The following is an 18,316-nucleotide window of genomic DNA, read 5'->3' as shown; positions in this document are numbered from 1 at the left end:
AAGGCTTTGCCACCTCCCCCAATGAGTGTAGAACATTCAGGATAGGAATCTGGTTCTTTGGGCTCAACCCTGGATCTTGGTAAGAATGAAATTAAGTCTTAATCAACTCCTGGCCTTATGCTTCCGCCTGATAGCTTGTACTCGCTGACACATGCAGGCCTTATGGTGGAACTTCCATTTTGAATGGGGGCAGCACCAGGATTGCCAGTCAGACAACATTCACATCTCTAGGGGGCACAGCCTGTGACCTTCAGTGGTAACAAATGCTTACGGTCTTGTAACGAGGCAGGCTGTTTCCCTACCCCAAAAGTAGGTATTGACGCCTAGAGTAGGAGCATATTGCCATCCAGCACAGTATTTCTCCCATCCATTAAAGGGAGGCCAGTGCATGTCCTGGCAAACATCATGATGGCCATGTGGTTCAGCAACATGCAAGGCACTGTACCTTTGGAGATAGCTGGTCAAGGGGTATCCAAGGGGTAGCAATAACCTGGTGGTGGTCTCATTATACCAGCATGGACGAGCTCATCAGACAGCTGGCAGATCATGAATGTCTTGGGACATGCACTGGCTGGATCTTTTTATCACCACTGAGGCTGTGCATTGTCAAGATTTCTGTGCACTCATATCCCTTCAAGAGGTATCTTTGGGGATGCAGTCCATCTGCACTATGGCCCAGTTCTCCTATGCACTTTAACACCGCTTCCTCCTTTGCCTTTTGTTCAGAGGAAAATTAGAAGTCATCTTGATAGCCCCGGAATAAGTTTTCGAACCTGCTGAGCCTGATATTTGACCTCCTGTTTGGAAGAACCTGTTGTGTCCTGCACCCAAATCTCCACAGTCTACATCTTCATGGTGATTATGCAGTGTCAACTGAGCAGTTTAAATTTACCTGATGAATGTGTGGATGTGATTCTTTGGGGCTAAGCACCAGTTGACAAATCTATGCATTTGAGCCTTTAGGAAGGGTTTGAAGACTGGTGTGCCGACCATTGGCTTCGTCCTCTACATACCAAGTTATATGATTTTTTTGTGCTTTTATTTGGCCCAGCTTTACAGCGTGTACGGCTGAGGTTATATATCAGGCTTCTTTGCCTTTTTTCGTTTACCTGCCCAACTTTTCTTATTTAAATCACTTAATGTGATGAGATTCCTAAAGGGACTGAGGCAAGTTCTCCTGTAGAGTGCGATTATGCCTCAGTTTAACCGTAACCTAGTCTTTACGTTTCTAATATGCACTCTGTTTGAGCCTATGCATAGCCGCTCTCGGCGGCTCCTTGCCATGAAAGCGATTTTCCTTATCGCAGTCACTTGAGCGCACTGTATCAGTGACCTGCAGACATGCAGGCGCTATCAGTCCAGCCTTCTTACACCATTTTATTTTCCGAGAAATTGGTAAGGAGCCTTCCTTTCTGCACAGGTTGTATCTTCTTCCCCCATAGGACAGTCCATGACCCTTCCTTCTTTTTGCTTTCTTCCACACCTCTTAAAAGAGGTGAAGTGCCATTGCTATGTTTCATAAAGAGACCCTAGCTTTTACATCGAGCGCACAAAAGAAAAGAGTTGACAACCAGCTTTTGATTGGTCTTGTCGGTGCAAAGGAAGTGATGTAAAAATGGACTCATTCATGTTGGCAAAGGGTGTTTCTGCCCTAGTCCTCTGCCAGGTTGCTACTTGTGCTAATGTCCATATGCTCACCAAGTAGTGCTGCCTTTTTTTTTTTTTTTGCTGGAACAATTTTTATTATAACCAATATACAACCAACTGTAACTATTAAGTGTAGTACAGGTCCAAACTATATGATAGTAATCTACCTGGGACAAACATTGCTCTCGCATCTGGGAGCATGCAGTTAATTAGTTGAGGAGTAATGTACATACTATGTAGATACTAAAACTGGATAAGTTTGAATCTAGCCTTCCCAGACACCTGGGGGGTTCTTAAGGATGTTGACCCAGTGAACGTCTGTGATCTGAATGCCAAGGTCTTTGCCCAACAATGGCAAATCTTCCTGTGCGGATTTCGAAAGAGCATGGCTTAAACGCGTGATCGTCTTGGTTTTGCAATCAATCGCTAAGAGATATCGAAGGCATTCATGCTCAAGTGGTCCTTCTGTATCCTTTTTCCACAAATTATAAATCGCCCCCATAACAGCCCTATGGAGCGAGAAATGGCCCAGGGATATCTCCTATTCTTCACGGAGCTCCGGGAAGCCGAGACTTGTTCCATCAACATATAAATTCCCCCCTACAGTCATATCTTTCTCAGTCCACGTCTGTGTACTGCTCCAATTTGCCCCTGTGTGACCAAACTGTCAGTGATGCTAAGGTGTAATACCTAGTATGCGGCAAATGTTATGCATCCTTTGTAAGGCACAGGCCAAAGACCAAAGCAAATCGGGCAGTCATGATCAGTATACCCTCAGCTTTGATAAGTGATTTCCTGAAGGGATTCAGCAACACCTGCACCAAGAGCAGCCAAGACAGCGTGCCACTAACCTCAGCCTTTGCTCCCTTCCAATAAGTTGCCCGCCATCTAGCTGCCCACTGTAGCTGAGCAGTTAGAAAATAATGCTTGAAGTCCGGTGCTGCGAGGAACCTGCTACCATTAGGAGTCTTAATTTCATAAGCGTCACTATATGCTTCTTTGCCTGCAAAACTTGATCCAGCAACATATAGTTGAGCTCCTGGGAACCTGTATGGGCAAGGTAATAATTCAGACGCGCAGAAGCATAATTATTTTGGACAGCCCAACCCTGGCCATGACCGATATTGAGAGCGCACTTCAGAAGAGAGCATCCTGCCTGAGGGATGTCATCGCAGCAAAGCTATTTCCCTCCAGTAACATAGCTTCTCTCCTTTATATCTGAACCCCAGATACTTTACTATGACCGAATGCCAACGCGTTACAGAACCCAGAACTCCCAAGCAATACTTCTCTGCACTCCTTAATGGTAAAGCTACAGGATTTATCCCAGTTTGGCCCTGAAGGCTTACCAAAATCCCCAAGTGCTTTCACTGACCCATGCACGTCCAGGTCTGCTCCATCGAGATATAACTGCATATATTCTGCATATAATGAGATGTACAGTAAATGCTTATCTATCCTCGGTTCCTGGTAACTATGTCCCTGTCTCACTGTCAAGGCTAAAGCTTACACTGCCAGTGCAAATTAACCTGTGGAGAGGGGAAACACCCGCTTAATTCCTTTTTCAACCATGCAGGGTTTCAATATTAAACTGCACGTCTTGAACCTGGCCTTGGGGCAGTATGCAGTAAGTTAGTTCACGCTGTAAACCCTGGGTCCAAGCCAATTGTGGATAGAATTGTGTGCAGAGAATCAAATAATTATTTTTAAATATCTATAGATAGCACCAGAGCTCTAGGACTCTTTCAGGGGGTTATCCAATCCTGGATCAACTGCCTGATATTTGGCTTAGTACTGCACTTTGGGTGAAAACCAGTTTGATCCAAATGGATCAAATTGCCCACTGTGTGAACTAGTCTATTTGCCAGAATTCTGCTCAGAATATTATAATCAACAGTAAGCATTGATAAAGGATGGTAGGAGATGACCTACTTGCCATCTTTATCCTTCATAAGGTAGTGAGGCAATATCCTTCTCCCTCATCATTTGTAGCAAAGAGCCCCCAGCCCTAGATGCATTAAAAATCTCTGCTAGTTTGGGAGCCATGGTCTTTATATAGGCAACCTCAAACATTTTTGGCATGTCATCTGATCCTTGTACCCTCCCCTGAGCCATCTCCTTGATAGCTATCCTCACTTCTTGTATCATTGTCAGATCCCTAGATAACCGCTTCCTCTAACTCAAGCTTAGGAGGCAGGGCACATCTCATACACTGCTAAGTCGTAGTCAGGAGCAGTATGCCTGCCCATATTCCATTGATCGTAATATACTTTAAATGTGACATTAATCTCTGTGAGTACACTTCTCTGCCCTCAGGCACAAGGACTTGCAGTGTGGGCACTTCCTGTGTATCCCTGTTGGATAACCAGACCATCAGCTTTTCTCACTTACCATGTTTTCTCTTAATATATGCTCAGTAGTTGTACCCTACTCTGTCAGACAAAGCCAGCAGCTAATCATTTTCCACCCAGATCTGCTGTGAGTGTGCATTGATGGTTCCTAGGTTCCTCGAGAGTGTTCAGTATCTGCTCATGTTATATCCAGGTGTAGTTGTGCCCGCACGCCAACTTTATTAGCAATACATTTCCACAGTGAAGGCCTCTCATTCCACCAGACTGATAGGGCAGTGCCTGTTTTCTTCAAAGTACTTAACAATGTCCTCTCCCAGGGCGGCCCTGAAAGCAGTGTCCTTTAACAGATCAATATTGAGTTTCCACATTGGAGTAGTAATTCCGGGAGTGTTTCACTGCATCGTCCTAAGTAAAGGGTATTGGTCAGTGTGTCTCTTGGGCAGGTATTCCATGCACACAATTTGTGGGCAGGAAAGGATTTTGTTTAACCTAGCCTGTAAATTATGAAGGCTTGAATAGCAAGAGTATTATCGGCCCCTGGGGTTGTGTGCTTTGCAGCTGTCAACCAATTCCTAGTGTGACTTTGTTTGCAAAAGCTTTCCCAGATGCCATTAAGAGGGGTGCAGTCAGTCCATTGCTACATCACCAATACATTTAGTCTCTCTGTCACTAGAGATATCCAAGGTCACTGATGAAATGGAGTCGTAGACCCTCAGGGACTTGCACTTGATCAACAGGCGGAACATAAACAGTTATCAAAGCTACATCCTTCCCCCTGCAATCTGCCCATCAGACTTAATTCCCTTGGGTAAGTCTTCTCAGAAAACAGTTGGAAAGCTACTTCCGGTCTGACCCAGATCAAAGCTCCATGGGATAATGAAGAGTATGTCGTTAAATACAAGTGCCCCTGCCATCTCTTTTAGAGGGCCTGCCCCTCAACAGTAGTAAGATATCTCTTTCAGGAAACCAATTAAGGCCTTCTGTCTCCAAATGTAAGCCTGCACTTTATAATGTTTACCAGGGAAATTAAGACACAAGTTCCATGTAATTATTTTATTCTACCCTCCACCTCTGTCAACACTGACATTACTTTTCAATGCACTGCAGTCCTGGTTCATCCATCTTGGCCCCTGCATTGACACACTGCGACAGTACTCACCTCCTGTCCCATCTCAAATCAAACATTATTGAAAATAACTCCAACATCACAATACCAGAACAGTACCCACCCAGGACTATGATAGCAAGACATCCTGCCCAGATCTTTAATAACGCTTAATTTTGTCATACCATCAATGGAGCCCCACAAGGTTGCACTAAAAGTGCTATGAGTGGGGACAAACATGCCACAAAAATAGCAAAAAAAGCAAATAAACATGGCCACATATAGCACCATTCCCCTGACAGCACCGTGTTTACCTTTCAGATTACATAAAAAGGATATTGGCCAATACAATCCTACCCCCACCAGTGATATGCCACAAATCATGTTAGGGCATACACTATGTGTTTTTTAAGTCAAAAAAAGGGTATTAGCCAAATCCATCCTGCTATAGAAGGGCTGGCGTTCAACAGCCCTGGGTTACAGCATACATCACTGTTTGAAATAAGCAGCGTTATGTGTTTGACTCTCCAGAGCTCCCCTGCCCCCCGCCCCTGTACTGCCAACAATCATGCCTGTGAGCCACACAACGATGCCACCATCGCCACCCTTTCAATTTCAATTCAGCCAAGCATCTCGTAGGGCAGATTTCCTCTCCTTTGTTTAGAACGTTTGTTTCAAACTCTTGACCCCCAGTGGGTTTCTGGCCGTTCCACCAGTACTGTAGTTCTCAAACCAGAACCATGCTTCAGACGTGGTAAATAAAGAAATAAAAAAAGCATCTCCCCCACCACCTGGATCCTCAGGCGAGCCGGGAACGTAGCGCATATACTGGGCCAAGTTCATTAGAACCTTTCTATACAGAAATGATGCATGCTGGGATTCGACGATCAGCATGGAATCTGGGTATATGGACATCTTTGCTTTTTCCACTACATGGTGGCCGTCAGTTCGGGCCTATCATAGGATGTAGTCTGTCTCTAAAGCACAGCAACTTTGCCATCATTGTATGTGGGGTGAACCAAGCTTAGGGGGTTGAGCTGGCACTCTGTGCTCTCTCTCCAATGTATAGAATTTGGACAGACCCTCTGGAGCGACCACTTCCTGAAGCTACTCCTCCAAAAAGCCCCATTGAATCTTCTTTTTCCTTGTTCAGCCCCACTACCTTGATATTGGTGCTCGGTTCACGGCCCTCCTTGTCATCACCTCTGCTTTCCAGCACCCATGTTTTGTCATATTTTTCAGTTACTGCTTGAGGTTCTCCATGGCAGGGGTAAGATCCAGTATAGCTGCTTCCACCGTATTTACCTGCTTTGCTGTCTTCCTGTGGTAATCTCTTAGCAATCCCATCTCCACCACTACAGAGTTAATTGTATTTTCCAGCTGATCTGTGGTGACATCTATTGCAGCAAGTAAAGAATTAAATTTGTCCACATGCGGTTGCCCAACAGTGCTCTTTGTACCAGCAAGTGTCAGCACATGTTTAGTATCTTCCTCTGAAACTCCACCTGCGAGGTCCTCTTTAGTTTTCTGTGCTCTACCAGTCTTTACTATATTCTGAGCCAGCGCAACCTTACTCCAGTGCAGCTAGCAAGCCAGGTGCAATTGTGAGTTTTCTCCAGGTAGGCTGCGGACTTTCTTTGGGCGTAGCTCAGTAAGGATGATATAAAAAATTGACCTATGCCACTCAGGCGACACCAGTTATACCCCCAACCACCAGATTCTTTTAGTCTCCGGGATCTGTTTTTCAGACTCCTTATGCCCTCTCCTCCACTGAAGGGGTCACTCCAGCCTGCTCATGGCACTTCCCCACAGCACAAAAGAATCCTACAGCCACAAGTTAAGTCTGTGCGTTGCTGCCATTGGAGGGCCTCCTCCAAACTCAGTTCTCACTTGAAGCTCAGCGGTCTAGCCATCATGCTAGAGCGAGATCATATATAGAATATCAGTTAAGCCACATTAGTGTCACACCCAGAGTCCCACACTTCATTCTCGCCTTTATCTACAGGCACTGTGCTCTGCAGTGGGGCTCTGTGGTTAGCGGCACTCAAAGATTGTGGCTGCCATCTTGGTTTCCAAAACTCTCTATGCACAAAGCTATCCAAGCCCATTCATAAGGGAAATCTGTTCTCGGATGGACACCTCTGGCTTGGATCACCTCCAGTCAGTCATGACTGATTTATGTCTGATGGGGCATAAAAAATACATGGAAGACAATACTTATGCTGCTCACCACTGTCTACAGGGCAGTGCATGGCTGTTGTGTAGTCTAACAGCACCACCAACCACGTTGGGAGTAATTACGGTTAAAAAAAAAAAGTTTGCATTTTGCCTGGATCTTGTTTAGATTCAAAACGTGAGGAATCTGCGGCTAGATTGAGTACCCACCAGAGAAAACATTACTGAAGGCAAGTTGCTTGTTCTTCTAATGGATACTGTACATGCAGATTCCCTGCCTGTTGAAAATTCCTAGGAACCAGACTAGATGCAGAAGCTTTTCCATAAATTATTTCGCCATGGGGGGAAAGCTGGCTCCATCTGGGCACTGTAAGTGACGCCACAGAAATGTCACTGGATCCATAAAGCTCCAGGTCCGGTGCACCATTTTCAATTGCCTTTTTTCTGCTCCCTTCGATGCAGATCTGAAGCTTCTTTCCTCATGTTTCACTAGTGTCCAATTTTCTTCAGAGACTTCTCCCAAAATGTTGTGCAGTGCAGTGCTATGAGATATGTCACCACCCCAAAAACCAGGGTTTAAGTCCTGTTGCAACTGAGCTGGGCAAATGTCAATCAGACGCTCACAAAGTCTGCTTGTGGTGCCTGGCGTCGAGGCACAACACCAAGTTGTCTAATAAGTGCAATCTCATGCACTACAAGGCCATAAAAGAGCATGAAGCCAAACCTTTTATGGCTTGTACTTGTGACAAGTCTCAGGCTTGATGCAGTTTGTGCTCCAAGTTTGGTTCTCCGTTCCTTTCTCGAAGTCCTCTAGGAAATAGAGGACAAAATAAACGAAGAGGAAACACTTTGCTGAAACGCCACTCCCTTTTCAGAGGCATGTGACCCTAGGGCTTCATCTCTACCTCAGGAGTTGTCCTCTGAGCCAGGAATGGTTTATATCTTTGTGGAGCTGGTGCCAAACCTTACTAGTTCCCATAAAGACTCCAAACCCTGCAGTGCCTCAGGCTGTTCTGGAATTTCCGGTGCAGGTAGCTGATCCAGGCTTCTTCCTTCAAACTGTGATTGAGATGTTGAAGCAAACATCCATCCCCTCCAGATGCCTCTGGGCTCCATGGAAGCATTTTGGGTCTCCATTTGGTTTCCTGTCGGTGGGTTCCCCCTTGGTGCCATATATTTCCTCTGTTCCTTCTGGAACATCTCCAGCATGGTCTGTTGTCCTTCCGATGCTGTGATCTTCGCCTGTTGGCCGAACACCGTCACAGAGGTCAACGCTGAATCTGGTGCGGCTGACTCCAGTACCACTTGGAGCATCCGGTGCCTAAGCCACCTCGAGGGGATAGAGAAGAGATGCCCAGAAGATAGTGGAGCAAGGAAGTTATAGGAGCAGCAGGAATTCTCAAGCCAGCACTATTTGCACACAATATGACCCCTTTGGCACTGACTCAGATTCACTTCAGTTGACAGGTGTAGTTCACAACAGCAGAGAATCAGCCAACTTAATGCCACCCCTATCTTCATGCATGTAACACTGTTTGGCACTGTAGAATGTGAGTGGGAGGTAGACCTGCTGTGCCCCACAGCGGGTAGTGGCTTCTTTTCATGCATTGATCAAGAGAGCTGCTCATGTGCTGGAGCTCCCTTTCTGCAACTTAGATGTGAGGTCCAACATTCTCACAGAGGCCTTGCACCCTTTGCCATCAGCATCAGAACCTCTGTAAAATGTTTTATTGCCAGGCAACGTAGCCTGGCACCTACGGACCCCGGTATTCTTAATAGTACACCCATACCTGGAAAGTCTAATTGTGCAAGCCTCTTCCCGCAGGGACACAGAATCTTGGTGCTTTCTCTGTAGCTCCACCAATTAGAGAGGTAAAAAATAAAAGAAAGTAGCCAGGGTGAGAAGTATTTTTTTTAAGACAGCTGGGCCGTCTGTTCTCTGCATGCTGCATATTTATTGGGGCAATATACCTGTGCCTTTTGGCAGGAATGGTGATGCCTAATCTATCTGACTACCTCAAGGATTATTTTTTGGTGGTGGTTCATGATGGACGGGACACCTCAATGCATCTAATCAGAGCTGGACTGAGCACCACCAATTCAGTGGCCAGGGCTGTGGGATCCACAGCCCTTTGAAGACATGCCTGACTCAGATCAACCTACTTCTCTCAAAACATCCAGGCAACATTAATGGACTAACGCTTTGATGGAGCATGTCTCCCCGGGCTTAATGCATTGCTACCCTAGAGAGATTAAAAGGTGGGAAAATCGGAAATCTCAAGAGTCTTTAACTTCCAACAATGCCAGATTTTCCAGCCTTGGGAGTATGTGTATTCTCCTTTCTGCAGGCCTGGAAGGCCATAACATTGGTCCAAAAGGTCTTTCAGATTGTACGAAGTGGCTATGCCCTACCCTTCCAGCAGACTCTCATCACATCCCTCTTCCTCCATTTTTCAATATTGTAGTAAAAGGCGAAAACCCTGCTGCTCAGAGGAGTGACGTACTTCATTCCAGAGAAGGAAGTTGGGCAGGCGCGCAACTGTCTGCCTGGTTTCCAAGAGGGTCAGCAGTTTGATCCTAGACCTCTGGCTCTTGACTGTTTACCTATGCAAGGAAAAGTTCTAGATGCTGCCCCTGGGTGGTGTTCATCGACATGCAGGGCACGCATTTCCACATATCCGTCCTGCAGTTGTACAAGAAGTACCTGCTCTTTGTGGTAGTGTTCACTTGTTACCAGTTAACGGTGCTCTTATTCGGACTGGCATAGGCACCTTGAGACTTCACTGAGGAGATAGCTGTTGTAGTTGCTCATCTCAGGAGGTTGGTAATCCCTTTATTCACCAACCCAATGACTGGCTACTCGAAGCAGGGTTGCCGCAGATGGCATTACTTCATCCGCAGGCAACATCATCCCTTGCCATTAATGTGCCAAAGTCTCATCTTGAGATTTCTCTGGGCCTCATTTTTATAGGGGGCAGTACTGGACACATCTGTTCGAGCTTTCCTTCCTCCTCAGAGGATCCAGGACTTTCTGGATATGATTCATATGTTTAAGAAGGGAGCTTAGATTCTAGTCCTGATGGTTCTGCTTTGTCTGCTGGCCAAGTACGCACACTAGAACATTTGAACTCTCCAGTGTGTCTCTTCATGGGGAAGATCTTTCGGACACTATCGTGATCTCATGGGACACAGCAGTAGATCTAGACTTGTGGTCAGTAGAGGAGCACATGTCTCAGGAGATTTCCATCTACCCCCCAACAGCTATAACTATGGTGGTAACTGATATGATAGGACGTAGCCCCTTCTGTATCCTTTGGACATCCCAGTATCGGCCACTTGATCCGCTATTATCTGTGAATCTGGAAGATTCTCTTCCAGGTGTTATGGAAAGACGGCGATCCAGCTGTCAAAGAGGGTGACATTTGAGACAATGAATCAACAGTCTTCAAGATGTCTATCAATGTCAAGATTGCTTTGACATTGACCTGGGGTATTCTGAACATCTAGACATTGAAGCATTAGAATGCTTGGTCATAGATCTCTCTATCAAATAGGAATGTAAGCAACCTGAAGATGCTAGCCAATCCCCTCCTGAAGTGGCAGAAGCAGTGACATAAGGTAAAGAGATGTGAACTGACACTTGTGCCACCGAGTCAGATTTAGATTCGGCTGAAGAAATTCTGTTTACAAACAAGCTTTTAGCCCATAGGCCTAGCCCCTTTCTTTCATTCAACCTCCCAAAAGGGGGTTTCCAGCAAAAGACCCCAAATACTGCTCTTTTCACTTACCTGCCAGTGTACAAAGAATACTTGTGAGTCTCCCCATATGTCATGGACAAGTTTGTGATTTGTTCCCAACTAACTGCTTTCTACTAATTGTTTTATGCAGTAGCTTGGACGTGTTTGACCTTATTTCATGTTTAATTTTTGCACCAGTGATTTGGGGTGGCAGATTTGCAGTAGGCATAATAGTCCTGAGACTGGTCTCGTATATTTGCCACAACAGAGATCGAATAGTCAACACTACCACTGCATCTTGTCTGGACTAAACCAGGTGCCAACTATATAATAACTGTAGAGAACTTATGGACACTATTGCCTTGTAGCAGAGTAGCACATATATGTGCCCAAGCTTTCTTTTTTATTACTGAATATCCTGAGGGATATATATGTGTGTTCCAGTTGGACCCCTGTTTTAGTTTTGAAGTAACGTTTTGTACAAACAATTACATAACTTTATTAATACAGTGTTTCTCAATATTGATTCTTCTTTGCACGTATATTGCTATTGTTTGACATAATTGAGTGTTTCATAGGGTGAACTACTCTTCGCACTTGACAAACTAATTCATTCCAGCAACCTTTCTGAATCATGGAATTAGTGTTAACTTTGAGGAGCTAATGTTCTGCAGTGAATGTATCCAAGCTCTCAAGTGAGACACAGGCCAACATCTTGGCATACCTGTCACACTTAGGATATCCTCTGCCCAGACGTGTGTAGGAGTAGTGCACATTTTTAGTAGTGGGGCAACACAACCAATTTTAGGTGTTCACCTTCCGACTCTAATCTGCTCCCTGAATTTATACAAAGTGCCTAGTGCTGGTTGCAGCCTTCCTGCGTCGAAAGGGTCACCAGGTAAATCTGTACTTGGAAGACTGGCTGGTCAAAGCTCTATCGAAAGAAGAAGAGAACATCTCAAAGACTGCCTGCTTCACCTTGTTCAACAAATTTGGTCTGGTGCTAAACTTTCAGAAATCTTCCATTGGCACAGTTACGAGACATCTGGTTTTGGGAGTCATTCTAGATACTCACATGTGTAAATCTAGCAGCGAGGATGGTAAAACGGCAGGTGATGGTAAACATATTCTGTTCCAAGCAAATTGTTTTGCAAAATATGCTAGACTTATGTCCTTAGGCATGAGAGTAATAGAACTTGGCCAACTGAGTATAGGGTCCATAGAGCAGCAGTTGGAACATTAGTGGAGTCCGCTACAGGGCTTATACAGTCCAGAAGGTGACGAGAAGTATCAAATAGGTATTGCTGTGTTGGAGGTTCCCATCAATCATCAATGCTGGTCTCCCATTCCAAACCTCGACACACAGAATGATGACCACAGACACATTTATCGAAGGCTGGGGACCCCACAAGCAAGAACTAATAACCAGGGGCCTCAGGTCAGACATGGAGAAGAAGTAGCTCCATTTCAGCATCCTCAAGCTTCGTTAAAAAAGGCCTAACATTATTCCTCCCAAGACTAGTTAGAAAAGCTGTGCTCATCAAGATGGGCAACATGACCTCGCTGTACTGCATCGCAAAGCAAGGAAGAACAAGGTCCCATTCTCTTTCTGACGAGGTGCAGATGCTGTGGAGGTGGGCCATCTCCAATAAGGTAGATATCACAGAGCAACAGGATGCTAAAACGATCAGGCAGATGAGTTTAACTGCTCTGTGTCACACTGCCATGACGTGGAGCTGCACCAAGACCAACTGGATTACGTATTTCGTGTGTGGTGCAGTTCCACGTTGGATGTGTTTTCCACTTCTCAAAAGAAGAAATTGCAATACAACACCAGTAGGTTCTGTCAACCAGAACCCAGGGGCAATGTCTGTCCGGTGACATAAGTGAACATCTTCACATACATCGTTCCTCCATTTCCCATGATCCATAGAGTGCTGGGGAAGGCAAAGGCAGACTACTGTTTCTTGATCCTCATTGCTCTGGCCTTGGCCCTGCCAGTTACTGGTACAGCAACCTCCTGAGTATATCCGTGCATCCATCAATCTGGCTGGGGAGAGATTCCAGGCTCCTCCTCAGACACAATGGAGAGATCTTTCATCACAATTTTGAGTAACTCTGCCTCACTGCCTGGTACCTGACCACTTAGTGTACAGCCATCTGAATATCCCTTTGACCAATGCCGGAATATTCGGGTACAGTGATATGTTTTTAAACAGATGGTATTGAGTTTTACAGGCCTGTACAAGTATATTCTATGAAATGATCCATGTTAAGATACATAAAATGGAATCGGCGATATCGCTACTGTGGGTAATACAGTATAGTAGCTAGTCTGTATGTAGAGTCTGCCCTCCCCCACCCATATCTTATGAATCATGCACAGTGCAATAATCACTTCGCACGCATTCCGTTAGTGGCACATATCTTAAAACAGTTCAACCCTCCCACAACTACCCACCACCCATCCCTCCCACAAGGCATGTCACATGCAATCATTGTTTTAAGTTGTGGACTGGGGTTGCTGCAGTCTAGTTTTGCAAATGTAACGAAAATAATGCTTTGGGATCCAATCCTCATTGGAGGCGGGGACGCGCTGGGCACAGTGTCTAGGTCCGCCTGACATACGGTGCACGGGGGTAGGCTTACTAGTCTGCCTCCCTAGCAGTTGCAATCACTGGATACTCGTCGCTATCACTGCCCAGATCTTTAGGAGGACCACCAATGCTTCCCATGCCCTTGCTGCCTCTAGTGCCCTCTCACTTCCTGCTCTTTTTGCTAATTGCAGCCTTTCGGGTACAGTGATGAACACCAACAACTATCAATACTCAAAGCACCAAGATTTGTCTGCGTTGCTGCAAAGGTAGGGGTTTTAACTTGCAATGTTCTTTCCTACCTGCTGGAAATAATAGAAAGTGGAGTGAAATAGTTATCAGTGAGTGTCCATCTCGCAACATTTTCAAGATTCAGGAGAGCAGAGAACTGAGCAGTTTTTAAAAGGGCTTCCCCTGTGTATGAGGCCCTCCAGTGCCATGGAAGCAGAATACGGTACTGAGTCAACTCATGCTCCCTTTAAACTGATGTTTAAAGCGCACCTTAAGTTGGCAGACAGCTCTATTACTTGCCCTCACATCAGCAGGAGAGTAGGAGTTTTTTAGGCATTTACTATAAATAGCCCTTTCTACAATTTAGCAAGGACATAGAATAATTTTACTGACATCCTGAAGTTCATCCCTAAAGTTTCTACATAATTTCATATGAATTAACCTGTAATCTTCAAGTCATTTTTCTCAAAATCTGACATCAGCAGTGAATCTTTGCACATGCTCGATATCTGCAGGTATATCAGGTTTTACATGGAAAAAACAAAGGACTTGTATGCATCATTCCAGCTGTTTTATATCTTCTGGTCTTCCAGGGAGAGGCTGACCCTTTCCAAACAGGGAATCGCACGTTAGCCGCTGTCTGCCTGCATCACCTTGTGCCACAGCAAAGTGAAGCTTCCACTCCAGGGCAAAGCGAGGGTGCACCCCGCCCAAAGCATGACAAGGACTTCTGCCAACCACACTGTCTTAACAGGTCATCTGCAGTGCAACAATGTGGTAGAGCAGACACACCTTCACCGAGCTGTACTGCTTGGATGTGAACACTGCAACTGACTCAACAGTGGGGAAGGCAGTATTCTGCAACCTGTTTAAGTAAAGGCGAGCCTGCTTCCTAGTTTATTCAAATGTTATAAACTAGACTTTGCTTCTCAAGGTGTGGACAGCCTGAGAAAGAAGTTGAAGTTCGTGCCCATGGCTCCGCTTGTCCTTTCAGGAGCTGAACGACTTCAGTGCGGATCTGCACAATACCAGCTGCTGGTGCGCAGGAGCACTGATCTAAAGTGTCCTGACCCATGATGCCTGGGTAATATTCAAAAGGTGAGTAATCTATGGTTAGGTAGAATAAATACCAGGAAGATCATTGCTGAAGGTAAGTAACTTGTTTAATAAGGTGAGTGTGTATATGGGGGCCCCAAGAACACCGAATGGCCCACCTCTTGTTTTGACCATCCGGCTGCCTCTGTCAATAATCTCTTTATTTCATCAAGTCTTAGGCTTCAACAGCTAGGTGCAAAAAGTGTGAGCTGCAGGCTTTCACAGTTCAAAACTAGTCCATCAAGTACTGCCTTTCCTGCCTCCTACAAATGTGATGTCATTCTGTAAAGCTTTATCGTCGCAAACCACCTTATGCTGGAGAAATGACATTTTGGGACCTTAATATATTTGCATTCCATAAGGGGGAAACACATAAATTTGGTTGGATCTAAGATGTAAAAACCTGAAACTGGCCAGTTTCATCACCACTTCCACATTGACACACCACAAATATGCTGTTATGCTTTGTATTATGGTCCAATGGTGACCATTACTGGCCCTTTTAAGATGTCCTTAATTCTGGGCATATTGCATCTGTATATTCATTTGTGCATTTGGTGTGTTTTAACATCTATAGCATTTAAGGTTGCATGCAAATCTTATCCTTTTCCCTTATTTTTGTTTTAGATACACAGGAGTGTTTGTGTGATCAGATTTCATCTATGGAAACCAAACCGTTCTTGCCCTCTCAGCCATGTGAAATTACTGGTATAGAAATAAGCAGCACAACCATAAACGCAAATACTGAAAGCAATGCACTAGAAGAAAATCCTGAAAGAAAAGCACTAGAAGGAAAAACTGATTGCAAAGAGCTAGAAGATGAAAAGGAATGCCAGTCACTAGTAAAGATAACTGAAAGCAAAGCAATAGAAGAACAATCTGAAAGTGAAGCATTTGAAGGAAAAACTGAAAATGACGCTTTAGAGGGGCAAACTGAAAGTGAAGCTCCAGAAGGAACACCTGAAAGTGAAGCATTAGAAGCAAAAACTGAAGGCGAAGACGTAGAAGTAAAAACTGAAGGTGAGGGAGTAGAAGGAAAAACTGAACATTATGGAGTAGAAGAAAACACCCATTGTGAAGCAGTAGAAAGAAAGACTGAATGTGAAGCCGCAGGAGAAAGAACTGGAAACAAAGCAGTAGAAGAAAAAACGGAGAGTGTTGCAGCTGAAGTAAAAACTGAAAGCAACAACGGTCTTAAACCAACTGATGGGAAAGTGACTACAACTTTGCAAGGTAACTTGGCAATATAATTTGACTTTAAATGTTTGTGATATAATAGGCTTTCCAACTTTTACATCTGTGCTGCCAAAGTCAATTTTAATTTATATACACATGCTTTGCATTTGTTGTATGCATATTGTATACATAACAGCAAGTAGCTTTTTGACAATTTGGTTTCCTTTAAAGTATTGTAGAATAGCACCTACAGTTTGATAGTGTAAGTTGTCAGAACAAGTGGGGTAACGCTGGGTGGTATGAACTTTGTGGATCCCTGCAGATTCCGCAAGTTTACGTCACAGAAATGCAAGGAAAATGTGAGATTTAGTCAAAGTTTGAGGCTTGCAGGGAATTGTGGGTAGGAAACAGTAGTAGGATCAAAGTGAGGCACACCCTTGTGGACTCCCCTGGGTGACTAGTTTTCAGAAATGTTTGGGTTTGGTAGGCTTCCGTGGGAGGGTGCAGAACTCAGGCACAAATATAGCAGCTATCCCCATTGCCAAATCAGGTCATTTTTGGACAGGTAATGTTGATGGTATCCACATTGCGATTTGGGCTCCTTCCTTTCAGAGGCGCTAGGCTCAACCACTTTAGTAAGGTACCATTTTTATCTGGAGACTTGGGGAAACGCTGGGTGTTAGGCAATTTGTGGCTCCCGGTCGATTCCAGAACTTTTCTCGCACAAATGTGAGGAAAATGTGTTATTAGGCATTGTAAGAAACTGGCTCTGTATATACTGCACCAAAGGAAGGTACAGTGTGTGTATAGAGTCCAAGGGTCTCCAGAGGTTTGGCAGAGGTTAAAGTTAGATAGAACCTTACTCTCTAGTGGTAGCTTGGTCGAGCAGTAAGGCAGTATCAGAGGACAGTGTTAAACATTTGGTGTACACACTCAGTCAGCAAATGAATGCACACACTCAAGAACTGAACTCTAGGCTAATTGTTGTTGTATAAAAAATATACTGTTTTATTTCTAGAACCAAGCAAGCCTGGTACAGATAAGCATATAAATATTTTGCAGTACTAAATTACTTGTATGAACATAGTTCAAAATTGCAGTATAACTTGTACTAATTTTGGTTACAGTTTAAGTAAGCAGTTTGCAACACATTGCAGGTATGGTACAATCGAATGAATGGGCTTTTTAAGTAAAATGCAGTTAATTACTTTTCAGATTACTATTGCTAACACAGGACTGGATCCTAGATTCAGCCCTGGGACATTTCCTGAAAGCAGGTGAGTAAATGCGTTTTAGTTAGAAGTACGATTTTTAAGGAATATTATTGTATTTCAAAAGTTAACACTTTAAACTTTCACATAGAATCACCAATGTTATCCTATGGGAGGAAATTCACTTAGAAGGTAAGTTATGTTAACGATACTTTTTCTCACTCAGTGCGGGATACCTAGATTCAGCACTGGGACATTTCCTGAAAACAGATGAAAGAATGCGTTTTGGTTATTCGGCTGATTTTTAAGGAAAATTTGTAATTTTCAAAAGTGTCAGTGTTATTCTGAGGAAAAATAGGTTATCGTTTTCCAGGTAGGTAATCTGTCTTTTGAGTTAGGGTTCTGGGGTAAGACTCAAGGGTTTACCAGGGTCAGTGATGCACTGTTGTTGCACCCCCAGTGGCACTACGGCGGTCGAGTGTAGAAGCCCAATGTTATCCTATGGAGGATAGGGGGACTCCGGTTGGTGGCTGCTGGCAAGCAGGCCACAGGGTTGTGGGAGCAAAGCTCCTAGGGTTAAGCTCAGGGCAAGTTGGGGACCAAGTTAGCACCAAAGGGACATCCTCAGCGGCACTAGGACGGCCGGGTGCGGGGTGCTGTTTTGAGGTCGGGTACCCTGTTGATTTCAATGGAGATTCTCTGGTACAAAGAAACACTGCAGGCTCAGCGACAAGGATCTTCCAGGAGTGACCAACACTTCAAGGGGTAAGTTGGGATGTAGAGGGTTGGTTAGGCACTGCTGGGTTGGGCACACAAGGCCGGGGGCGTCTGGGTGCCTTGGGGTGTCAGATTTTCCTACTTGATCTGGTCACGGTAGGGGGGGTCCTCTGGATTGAGGCTGTAGGCGTAGTCTGGAGGCTTGAGGCAGGTCAGGGGTCGCCGGATCTTGGGTCAGGCTCGCCGGGGGGACCTCCTTGTGGTATTTTTCCGCTCA

General features: G+C 44.8%; 1 protein-coding gene across 3 annotated transcripts in view; it reads left to right on the top strand.

Moving 5' to 3' along the window:
- The window catches only part of PHF20 (PHD finger protein 20), a 1,063,788-nt gene that overhangs the window by 621,942 nt on the left and 423,530 nt on the right, over positions 1-18,316 (top strand). For all 3 annotated transcript variants that reach the window (XM_085619024.1, XM_085619022.1, XM_085619023.1), the window contains one exon: positions 15,563-16,168. In XM_085619024.1, coding sequence (XP_085475150.1) covers positions 15,563-16,168 — 606 coding nt within the window. The remainder of the gene's footprint in view (positions 1-15,562; positions 16,169-18,316) is intronic.

Source organism: Triturus cristatus, chromosome 7 (assembly GCF_964204655.1).
Source record: "Triturus cristatus chromosome 7, aTriCri1.1, whole genome shotgun sequence".
NCBI lineage: Eukaryota > Metazoa > Chordata > Amphibia > Caudata > Salamandridae > Triturus > Triturus cristatus.
Note: the sequence above shows the minus strand (reverse complement) of the source record. Positions and strands in the feature narration are given on the sequence as shown.